This window comes from Mercurialis annua, linkage group LG7 (genome assembly GCF_937616625.2).
Source record: "Mercurialis annua linkage group LG7, ddMerAnnu1.2, whole genome shotgun sequence".
NCBI lineage: Eukaryota > Viridiplantae > Streptophyta > Magnoliopsida > Malpighiales > Euphorbiaceae > Mercurialis > Mercurialis annua.
Window position 1 is genome coordinate 38,963,802 of NC_065576.1, and position 12,789 is coordinate 38,976,590.

The following is a 12,789-nucleotide window of genomic DNA, read 5'->3' on the forward strand; positions in this document are numbered from 1 at the left end:
CATCCATAATCAGGTATCTTGAACCTTCAACATGTGATGTTTTTACAGCACGTTTTGCTGATTGTCATTTTAATGAAGAGGAATTCCCACCACTAGGGGGAGAAAATAAACAGTCAAATAAAAACATTGCATGGTGTGAACCTTCATTATTGCATCTTGATCCTTGCACAAAACAATACGAAACAGAAGTTCAAAAGATTGTGCATTTTCAAGTTATTTCAAATCAATTGCCTGATGCATTTACAGATACGAAAAGAGTGACTAAGTCATATACACCAGCAGCTAATGCTCCTGCTAGAGTTGAAATTCCAAAAGAGAATTCTGAAAATAAAGTCGCTCATGAATCAAAAACACGCCTGAAGCGTGGAAGACCGATCGGTTCAAAGAACAAAAATCCTCGAAAAAGAAAGGGAGCAGAAAATCTCGATCATGCCAACAAAGAGAAAAGTGTTCCAGAAAAAACACAAGACAAAGAAAATGCCACAGAAGAGGATACGAATGAGATTAACCAAGGCATTACCCCAGAAGAGGACACAAATGAGAATAACAAAAAAATCTCAATTAATTACAATAATACAAAGATTGTGTGGAAATGAGACACAATGGAAAATATTGATGAAATTTTCTCTTACGCTGTTGCATGTGATATAATAAATGAAAATGAGGATCCCGAACCGAGATCGGTCATTGAATGTAAAAATAGACATGATTGGGATAAATAGAAAGACGCAGTGCAAGCTGAATTAGATTCACTTATCAAGAGAAGTGTGTTTGGACCTGTTGTCTTCACACCTAAAGATGTGAACCCGGTAGGTTACAAATGGGTCTTCATACGAAAACGAAATGAGAAAAATGAAATCACAAGATATAAAGCTAGACTTATTGCTCAAGGATTTTCTCAAAGACCTGAAATTGATTATGATGAAACGTATTCTCCTGTCATGGATGCAATTACATTTTGATATTTAATCAGTCTTGCAGTTTCTGAGAAATTAGAAATGCGTCTCATGGATGTTGTAACAACGTACTTGTATGGATCGCTAGATAGCAATATTTACATTAAGGTCCCTGAAGGATTTAAAATGTCTGAAGCATTAAATAGAAAACCCAAAGAAATGTATTCAATCAAATTACAAAGATCTTTGTATGGGTTAAAACAATCAGGGTGCATGAGAATCGTTTAAGCGATTATTTGATAAATAAAGGCTATGTGAATAACCTTATTTGCCCATGTGTTTTTATTAAGAAAAAAACATCCGAATTTGTGATTATAGCTGTCTATGTTGACGATTTAAATATTATTGGAACAGACAGTGAGATCAATGAAGCAAGTGTACTTAAAGGAAGAATTTGAAATGAAAGATCTTGGAAAAACCAAATATTGTCTTGGTTTATAAATTGAACATATGCACAATGGTGTATCAGTGCATCAGTCAAATTATATAGAAAATACTTAAAACGTTTTGGTATGGATAAAGCAAATCCTTTAAGTATTCCTATGGTTGTTCGATCATTAATTGTTGAAACTGATCCATTTCGTCCTCGTGAAGAAAATGAAGATATTCTTGGTCCTGAAGTACCATATCTCAGTGCAATCGGAGCACTTATGTATCTTGCTAATTGCACTCGTCCTGACATATCCTTTTCGGTAAATTTATTAGCAGGATTCAGTTCAGCTCCTACGAAAAGACACTGGAACGGAAGTAAACATATATTTTGTTATCTTCGTGGAAGCATTGATCTTGGTTTATTTTAGGCCTAATTACTTAAAAACACCCCACCTTGAACTTTTTTTTTCGTTTATACTCCGACCTAGGAAAAAATTTAATTGTACCCTATTTCAGATTTTTCGTTTTCACCTCTACCCCCACTAAGGGTACAATTGACATTTTAAATAATTTAAGGTTAAAAATGTTAATAACAACAAATAGAAGGGTTATACCATGTTTTTTCTTTGGAAAAGTACAAATAAATCCTTCAACTTTAAAAATATTTAAATAAGTCCTAATGATTAATTATTTTTAAAACATTTATTAAAAAAATAAAATTATTTAAAAAAACTCCGATCTACCACCATACTTCTTCGGTTTAAGAACCTGTCATTAAAATTAAAAAAAAATTGATTTTTGTGGAGGAGGATCTCTTCTTCTTCCTTGGAAGGAAAGAACAGATCATGAATTAAAACAGAAGTAACTCGAGGTATAGATGTAGAATGGTTAAAGGTGGAAATGATGGTTTTAACTGAAACTGTTGGTGTTTCAGCCATACCATGACACCATGGTTGTCGCTGCAACTTATCATCCTGCCGCCACCTTTGCTACATACACCAATTTCTTGTTCAAATCTATAACAAATGTTAAAACCGCCGATCTAAAGTTTGAAAGTAAATGTAATATGTTTAAATTATAAAGGTTTTTGGTTGTCGTTGGTGGCTGGCTGCGGATGAGGGCGGTGGGAAAGACGGAAAATGATGGTAGTAGCGACGGAAGTTGATTAGAGATGTTATGACTTTACTGAGAACGCTAGGAGGAAGAATGTTGTTTATGTGAATGTCATTTATGCACAGGGAAGAACTTCTTTTTGGATTTGATGGTTAAGAAGAGAGGGTTGTGTGATGATGATGGTGGTTGGAGAAGTCTCGGTGTCAAGAAAAATATGGGCGACGATAGTTGTGATTTTTTTGGTTTAGAGTTTGTTTACGTAAGTATAATATATTTTGTTTACGTAATTATTAATTTTTTTACAGTTTTTGCTTTTAAAAAAATTATTAATAATTAATACAAATTAAATTATTATTATTAGTTGATTTTTTTAAAGAAGATGGTGTTTTTGTATAATTAATAACATTAACGTTTAATTCGAATATAAACTAATAATGAAGGGCTATTTTAACCTTTTGTCAGATGGAAAAATATCAATTTAGTATTTCGGGGTAGAGGTGAAAATGAAAAATCCAAAATAGGGTACAACTAAAACTTTTTCTAGGTCGGGGTATAAAAGAAAAAAAATTAAGGTGTGATGTTTTTAAGTAATTAGGCCTTTATTTTATTCTAACGATTCAAAATTAGAATTGATTGGTTATGCAGATGCAGATTATTTGTCTGATCCTCATAAGGTTAGGTCTCAAACTGGATATGTATTTACAAGTACAGGTATCGCAATTTCTTGGCGATCATAAAAATAAACAATTGTAGCCACTTCCTCAAATCATGATGAATTTATTGCATTACATGAAGCAAGTAAGGAATGTGTGTGGCTCAGATCAATAACGTAACACATTCAAATAATTTGTGGTCTTCCAACCCATAAAAGTCCAACTATTTTATATGAAGATAATGTTGCATGTATAGCACAAATCAAGGAAGGGTACGTCAAGAGTGACAAAACCAAACATATACCTCCAAGATTCTTTTCATACACTCAAGAACTCATAAAGAATCAAGAAATTGACATTCAGTATGTTCAATCAAATGACAATTCATCTGATCTCTTCACCAAGGCACTCCCAACAACAATATTTAGAAAACATGTTCATAATATTGGAATGCGCCATCTGCGAAATACATGAAGGATTATCTATGTTGCAATGAGGGGGAGAAATTACGCACTGCACTCTTTTTCCCTAACTAAAGTTTTTATCCCATTGGATTTTTCTTTAGTAAGGTTTTTAATGAGGCAGTACGATATAGCGTAATTTAGAAATACACAAATTTTCATCCAAGGGGAGTGTTATGAATAGTATGTGAAAATTATGGATGACAAATTCCAAAGTTACCTTTCTAATTTGGGTAAAAAAATTCAACCCTCCATATTTGACATGCATGTAAATGCATTAATTACATGGTGGGTGACTAAGTCATATATACCAGCAGCTAATGCTCCTGCTATAGTTGAAATTCCAAAAGAGAATTCTGAAAATAAAATCGCTCATGAATCAAAGACACGCCTGAAGCGTGGAAGACCGATCGGTTTAAAGAACAAAAATCCTCAAAAAAGAAAGGGAGCAAAAATCTCGATCATGCCAACGAAGAGAAAAGTGTTCCAGAAGAAACACAAGACATAGAAAATGCTCCAGAAGAGGATACGAATGAGATTAACCAAGGCATTACCTAGAAGAGGACACAAATGAGAATAACAAAAAAATCTCAATTAATTACAATAATACAAAGATTGTGTGGAAATGAGACACAATGGAAAATATTGATGAAATTTCTCTTACGTTGTTACATGTGATATCATAAATGAAAATGAGGATCCCGAACCTAGATCGGTCATTGAATGTCAAAATAGACATGATTGGGATAAATGGAAAGATGATGTGCAAGATGAATAAGATTCTCTTAACAAGAGAAGTGTGTTTGGACTTGTTGTCCTCACACCTAAATATGTGAACCCGGTAGGTTACAAATGGGTCTTCATACGAAAACGAAATGAGAAAAATGAAATCACAAGATATAAAGCTAGACTTGTTGCTCAAGGCTTTTCTCAAAGACCTGGAATTGATTATGATGAAACGTATTCTCCTGTCATGGATGCAATTGCATTTTGATATTTAATCAGTCTTATAGTTTCTGAGAAATTAGAAATGCGTCTCATGGATGTTGTAACAGCATACTTGTATGGATCGCTAGATAGCGATATTTACATTAAGGTCCCTGAAGGATTTAAAATGCCTGAGGCATTAAATAGAAAATCCAAAGAAATGTATTCAATCAAATTACAAAGATCTTTGCATGGGTTAAAACAATCAGGGTGCATGTGGTGTAATCATTTAAGCGATTATTTGATAAATAAAGGCTATGTGAATAACCTTATTTGCCCATGTGTTTTTATTAAGAAACTAACATCCGGATTTGTGATTATAGCTGTCTATGTTGACGATTTAAATATTATTGGAACAAACAGTGAGATCAATGAAGCAAGTGTGCACTTAAAGGAAGAATTTGAAATGAATGATCTTGAAAAAACCAAATATTCTTTTGGTTTACAAATTGAGCATATGCACAATGACGTATTAGTGCATCGGTCAAATTATATAGAAAAGATCTTAAGACGTTTTGGTATGGATAAAACAAATCCTTTAAGTAATCCTATGGTTGTTCGATCGCTAAATGTTGAAACTGATCCATTTTTTCCTTGTGAATAAAGTGATGATATTCTTGGTCCTGAAATACCATATCTCAGTGCAATCGGAGCACTTATGTATCTTGCTAATTGCACTCTTCCTGACATATCCTTTTCGGTAAATTTATTAGCAGAGCTCCTATGAAAAGACACTGGAACAGAATCAAACATATATTTCGTTATTTTCGTGGAAGCACTGATCTTGGTTTATTTTATTCTAACGATTCAAAATTAGAATTGATTGGTTATGCAAATGCAGGTTATTTGTCTGATCCTCATAAGGTTATGTCTCAAACTGGATATGTTTTACAAGTGGATGTACTTCAATTTCTTCGCGATCACAAAAACAAACAATTGTAGCCACTTCCTCAAATCATGCTGAACTTATTGCATTACATGAAGCAAGTAAGGAATGTGTGTGGCTCAGGTCAATAACACAACACATTCAAAAATCTTGTGGTCTTCCAACCCATAAAAGTCCAACTGTCTTATATGAAGATAATGTTGCATGTATAGCACAAATCAAGGAAGGGTACATCAAGAGTGATAGAACCAAACATATACCTCCAAGATTCTTTTCATACACTCAAGAACTCATAAAGAATTAAGAAATTGACATCCAGTATGTTCAATCAAATGACAATTCATCTGATCTCTTCACCAAGACACTCCCTACAGCAATATTTAGAAAACATGTTCATAATATTGGAATGCGTCATCAGCGAAATACGTGAAGGTTTATCTATGTTGCAATGAGGGGGTGTTGACATCCATTGGATTTTTCTTTAGTGAGGTTTTTAATGAGCCAGTAAGATATAGCGTAATTTAGAAATACACATTTTGTCATCCAAGGGGAGTGTTATGAATAGCATGTGAAAATTATGGATGACAAATTTCAAAGTTACCTATCTAATTTGGATAAAAAATTCAACCCTCCATATTTGACATGCATGTAAATACATTAATTACATGGTGGGTGAAATTGCCTATAAATAGGTTCCACTCCATGTAAATTTCACAAGTAAAAATAGTCATAATAAAAGTTTAATTCTCTCAAATATTTGCTCTTTATTGTATTATTATTAGTGCTCTTTAATTACCTAACTAATTTATTCCATAAATATTATCTATATTATCATCAAATTTATAACAATATTATTTTTGTGAGTTATATTCTTCGGAATGAAATGGACCAAAAGCCCATGTGGGCCTACAATTAATAGGGCTTTTGACATATATACGTTTTAAACATCACTTACTATCTTTTATACTTGGCTTAATTACTTAAAAACCACCCAACTTGAACTTTTTTTTCGTTTATACCCTGACTTAGGAAAAAGTTCATTTATACCCTGACGTATGTGTTTATGTTTCACCCCTACCCCGAGGCACTAAATTAACCTCTTTTCATTTAAAAAAAAGTTTAAAATAGTCCTTCACTTAGAGAAAAATTCATTTCTAATTAATCTCTAATTAGCATAGGTTAAAAATGAAGAACTATTTTAAACTTTTTTCTTAATGAAAAGAGGTTAATTTAGTGTTTCGGGTAGAGGTGAAACATAAATACATACGTCAGGGTATAAATGAATTTTTTCCTAGGTCAGGGTATAAACGAAAAAAAAGTATAAGGTGGGTGGTTTTTAAGTAATTAAGCCTTTATACTTCAGCATTAGTCATGATGCACTTATATGGAGTATTAGACATCTAACATTTGCAATTATACGTCTTTTAAAGTCAAAGTAATCATGTGGTGTCCACTTTTTGAGCATATAAACAAATTTGATCAATGGTATTATTTTATTGGCTAGTTCTACTCTACCACTCAAACTTCTATACCACTTCAAAATTTTGACCGGTGATTTCAAGTTATAAACTGGACATTATTATCAGAAAGCACAGAGAGAGATTGAAAAAAGCTGAGAAATTTTCATTAAATGTAAAAGCAACAGTTACATGATTTATATAATGACATATGTCAACTATTTACAGCTGTATAACATAACAGCTCTACTAGCCGTTATATGCCTAACTAACTAACAGTTTCTGTTTAAAACAGAATACTAACAAATATCATACAAAACTAACTTAATTAATTATCACTTAATTTTGATCCTGTATTACCCCCCTCATATATGTCATGTATACCCATCTTGGAAAGCAGATTCTGAAAAGAAGAAGGTGGTAATGGCTTTGTGAAAAAGTCTGCATTCTGTTGATCACCAGAAACAGGAAACAAATGAATAAGTCCAGACTGAAGCTTTTGCCTTACTATGTGACAGTCTATGTCAATGTGTTTAGTCCTTTCATGGAAGATAGGATTGTGTGCTATATGGCAAGTAGATTGGTTGTCACAATAGACTTTGGCTGGAGTTGATTTTTCAATCTGTAAATCATCCAGAAGGTATGCTAACCACTGTATTTCACATGTAGTGTTAGTCAAGGCTCTATACTCTGCTTCAGCACTTGATTTTGAGACTGTGACCTGCTTTTTTGTTTTCCAGGATACTAATGCTTCTCCAAGAAATACACAGAAACCTGATATTGATCTCCTTGTGTCTGTGCATGTTGCCCAGTCAGAATCAGAAAATGCCTGCAATATGAGTTTATTGTTTGCAGTAAAAAATAAACCTTGTCCTGGAGCTTTCTTGAGGTATCTTAATATTCTGGAAATGGCAGCATAATGATCTTCAGTTGGGCAGTCTAAGAACTGAGAAAGCTGCTGCACAGGGAAAGAGATGTCTGGTCTAGTGCTGCGTAAATAGATTAGCTTCCCTACTAACCTCCTATATGCTGTAACATCTGGATAAAGAGCAGAACCATCTTCTTTCAGCAATCTTGTTAATGCTGTCATAGGAGTAGTAGTTGGCTTAGAGCCTATGTAACTTGTTTCTTGTAATAAATCCATTGTGTATTTTCTTTGACAGACATTTATCCCTTTCTGTGATCTAGCTATTTCTAATCCCAGAAAATTTTTTAATGATCCCAAATCCTTTATCTTGAAAGTTGTATCAAGATAACTCTTTATATACTGTATTTGTGCTTCATCATTGCCTGCTATTATAACATCATCTACATACACTAATAGTGCTGTAAATGATTTATCCTGCTTCTTAACGAACAAAGAACAGTCTGAAGTAGCTTGAGTATATCCTTGAGATAATAATGCATCTGTCAACTTTTTGTTCCATTGTCTACTAGCCTGTTTCAATCCATATAAAGATTTTGTCAGTTTACAAACTTGATTAGACTTGGAACAGGACAAACCTTGTGGTATTTCCATGTATACTTCCTCATGTAGATCTCCATGTAGGAAAGCATTGTTGATGTCAAGCTGCTGTAAAATCCAGTTTTGTGCAGCTGCTACAGCTAACAAAACTCTGATTGTTGTCATCTTTGCAACTGGTGAGAAGGTGTCTGTGTAATCCACTCCATTTTGCTGGGTATAACCCTTTGCTACTAACCTTGCCTTATATCTTTCTATAGTACCATCACTGTTATATTTGACTTTAAACACCCATTTACAACCAATTGGTGTTTTTCCTACAGGCAAGTATGTAATAACCCATGTATTATTCTGTTCTAAGGTATCTAATTCTTTTGTCATTGCTTGTTGCCAACAAGAATCTTTAATAGCCTGATTATATGTTTTTGGCTCTACTGTTTTTTCAGAATTCACAGCAAAAACCCTATGTGCAGAGTTTAAGTTATTTAAGGAAAAAACCTTGGAAATTATATGAGGAGTTGTTCTAAGCTTAACTGCATTACACACATAATCTTTCAAATGATTAGGCTGAACTGTTTGTCTAGTTGACCTTCTAATAGGATTTACTACATTTCTTACCACATCAGTAGGAACATTAAGAACAGTTTCTACCAACTCATTAACATTAGGAACATTCACAGGCACATCATGATCTATATTAACATTTGGAATATTCACAGGCATATCACAATCCACATTAACATTTGGAACATTCACAGGCATATCATATTCCACATTAAAATTATCAATATGATTAGGCAAAACCATTATAGAACTTCTTGACTGAGTTAAGCTAGATAAATCCTGATAAGGAAACAAAGTTTCATAAAATCTAACATCTCTTGAAATAAAAATTTGCTTAGTTTGAATATTATATAACCTGTAACCTTTAGTATTAGTTGGATATCCTAAAAAAACACATTCAGTAGCTCTAGGAGTAAACTTATGTCTAGTATGTGCTAATGTAGATGCATAAGCCAAACATCAAAACACCTTTAAATTTTCAAAATCTGGAAAAACTTTAAATAAAACTTCATAAGGTGTTTTGTTATCTATAACAGGAGATGGAACCCTATTGATCAAAAAAGTTGCATGAGATATACAATCTGACCAAAAAACTAATGGTAAAGATGACTGAAACTTTAAAGCCCTAGCAACATTTAACACATGCTGATGTTTCCTTTCTACCACAGAATTTTGTTCTGGAGTATAAACACAAGTTGTCTGATGTATTATGCCTCTTGTTTCATAAAAATTTGGCATGTTAAATTCTTGCCCATTATCAGACCTAATGCATTTAATTCTAACTGAAAATTGTGTCTCTACATATGAACAAAAATTTTGAATTAACATTCTTGCTTCAGACTTTGCTTTTAACAAATAAATCCATGTAAACCTACTTTTATCATCTACCAAAGTCAAAAAATATCTGTGTCCATATATAGAAATTACTCTAGATGGTCCCCAAATATCTATATGAACAAGATCAAAACATTTATCTACTACAGAAGTACTTAATGGAAATGTAATTCTCTTTTGCTTTGCTAAATGACAAACTTTACAATGTGAGTCAACTGGAAGCTTTATTAATGAATTTGTAGATTGTAAACATTTTAATCTGGAATTTGCTAAATGTCCTAGTCTATTATGCCACAAAAAATCTTTGTTTACAGAACAAACAACAGAACCAGAACTAGAACTAATAGTATCTACAAATTGTGTTTTATCAAGTTGATAAAGTCCTTGAGTCTTTCTAGCTAATCCAATCATCTTCCAATTGACATGATCCTGTATTATACAAATATTTCTATAGAGAATCAAACAATAAGAATAATGTGCATCCAATCTACTAGTTGAGATTAGATTAAAACAGAAATTTGGGACAAAAAGCACATCATATAACACAAGTTGTGAACTAAACATAACTGTGCCTATATGTGTAACAGCAACCTTTTGTGAATTTGGCAAAGTCACATGCACATTCAAAACAGGTTTATAACTTGTAAATGATTCTAGAGAACAAACAATATGATCTGTTGCTCCAGAATCAATAATCCAGACATTTTGTTTAGATTTCTGATTATAAGCACAAGCAGAAAAATGCATACCAGAGTCTGCTGAAGCAGATGTGAAGTTTGTAGAGATAGTATTGATCTTTGGAGAATTTCATGTAGCATTTTGCTGTAACATAGCCATGAGTTGTTTATATTGATCCTGAGTCATCATTGGTATTTCCTCTTTTGATTCAACCATTTGCCCTCCTTTACCTTTTTCATTGTTTGAAATTTGATACATCTGTTCTTGATCAGTATATCCAGTTTGATACATCTGATCTTGATCACTATAGTAACATTCTTGATCATTATCATGCAAAAACTCTCAAACTTGATTGACATAAGACTGTGGTATAGGCTTTGGCTTAAACCCAGGTGGATATCCATGTTTCTTGAAACATATCTCTATAGTATGACCTGAATTTCCATAAAAAGTACAGATTGGCTTATCATTGCCAGATGAATTATAAAACCTTCTTTGTCCTCCTTGTGTTCCTTGAGTTCTAAAACCTCCTGAATTATTGAAAGATGGTCTTCCAAATTTTTTATTACCATAAGAAGTATTAGGATATTTCTTTTGATAAAAAGAATTTGCATGAGTTGCAAAAAATGCAGGTTCAACAATTTGACTACCTAAATCATCCAATCCCATCTGTCTTTCATGCTGTAAAACCATTGGGAATACCTTATTGATCTTAGGCATTGGTTCTTTCATTAACACTTGAGTTCTAACTGTAGCATATGACTCAGTTAAACCCTTCAGAAAACGAATTATGTAATCAACATCTTGCTGATCCTTAACAACCTTAAGTTCATCACAATTACATTGAGGATTACAACAACAAACTAGAACTACTCTTAGATTTGAATACTCATCCCACAAAATCTTTAAGTGTGTAAAATAATCTGTAACTGATAAGGAATTTTGTTTAAAAGCATACATTTCTTCTTGTAAATCTGACATTCTAACAGCATTTCCTTGAGAAAATCTATCAAACAAATCTTTCCATACCTCTAATGCTGAATCAATCCAAAGTAAACTCTGAGCAATAGAAGATGATAAAGAACGAAGAATCCAAGAAAGCACCATTGTATTACATCTCTCCCAAACAGGGTAAATTGGATCTGTTTTTGATAGAATCGGTATAGTACCATCAACAAATTTCAGCTTATTCTTTGAAAGCAAACACATTCTCATGGATCTTGCGCAAGAATGGTAATTCTTATCACTCAATACTGGAGAAACTAACACCAATGAAGGGTTTTCATTTGGATGTAAGTAGAAATGACTGGAAGGATTTTCAAACTCTGAATGAGCCATTTGAAATTTTAGGGTTATTTAGAAATCAAGAAATGAAGAAATTAGATGAAGATGAAGAACATTAATCTGATCTTTAGATAACAGAAGATGAACTTATTGTATTTCAATTGAAATAAAGGAAAAGAAGAAGAAGAACTGATCTTGAATCAATGTAAGTAGCAGCGGATTTGATTATTATTTTGATTGCGTGTTCTTGAGTAAGATTAGAGCTCTGATACCATATCAGAAAGCACAGAGAGAGATTGAAGAAAGCTGAGAAATTTTCATTAAATGTAAAAGCAACTGTTACATGATTTATATAGTGACATATGTCAACTATTTACAGCTGTATAACATAACAGCTATACTAGCCGTTATATGCCTAACTAACTAACAGTTTCTGTTTAAAACAGAATACTAACAAATATCATACAAAACTAACTTAATTAAATTATCACTTAATTTTGATCATGTATTAATTATTATCAATTAACTCATTATATTTTTAAATGTTAACATCATAACAAGTATAAAATCAAATTAGTTTACAAAGTCTTATATCTTCTGGTCCTTAATTTACTTTCAATCTTACCTAGTTTCTTAATTTACTTTGGATTTTTAAATGTACGTAATCTCAAAGAATTGGACGAATCAATAAATTTGGGCAACACCCATTTCTTCTCCATTATCCTCTGCAACAATTTAACATCATCAACCCAAAACACCATAACCATGGAATCCATTAAGATCCTTAATTAAAGGTTACGACAAAGTAGTAGATTCCAATCTTAAAACCAAAAATCAGATTTTCAGAATTACACGACCTCCAAATAATACTCATCCTCACCTTAACTCTAATTGTTGCTGCATGTCTCGCCACCTTAATTTTCGATTCACAAATCCAATACTGACCCGAGTTTGACTCCCCACCCAAGTCAACTGAGTCACTCAAAGCCGTCTGCAACATATATAACTAACTATCCAACCTCATGTTTCACCGCCATATCATCTCTCAACAATCCCAATCAAAAACGACACATAATCCATTT

At 32.7% G+C, this 12,789-nt stretch overlaps 1 protein-coding gene across 1 annotated transcript; it reads right to left on the reverse strand.

Annotated features, from left to right (window-relative positions):
* Positions 1-10,552: 10,552 nt before the first annotated feature.
* On the reverse strand, positions 10,553-11,761 carry LOC126657157 (uncharacterized). The gene is made up of 2 exons (XM_050351800.1): positions 10,812-11,761; positions 10,553-10,727 (listed from the first exon to the last, which is right to left on the reverse strand). The coding sequence occupies exons 1-2, from the start codon at positions 11,759-11,761 to the stop codon at positions 10,553-10,555; spliced, it is 1,125 nt and encodes a 374-aa protein (XP_050207757.1).
* Positions 11,762-12,789: the final 1,028 nt, after the last annotated feature.

What these genes read in the sequence shown, in the direction of transcription:
- LOC126657157 (XM_050351800.1), bottom strand. Translation starts at nt 11,761, where the DNA reads ATGGCTCATTCAGAGTTTGAAAATCCTTCCAGTCATTTCTACTTACAT. An exon ending in AAACATGGATATCCACCTGG is followed by an intron (nt 10,728 to 10,811) that starts GTTTAAGCCAAA and finishes ATGTTACTATAG; the next exon opens with TGATCAAGATCAGATGTATC.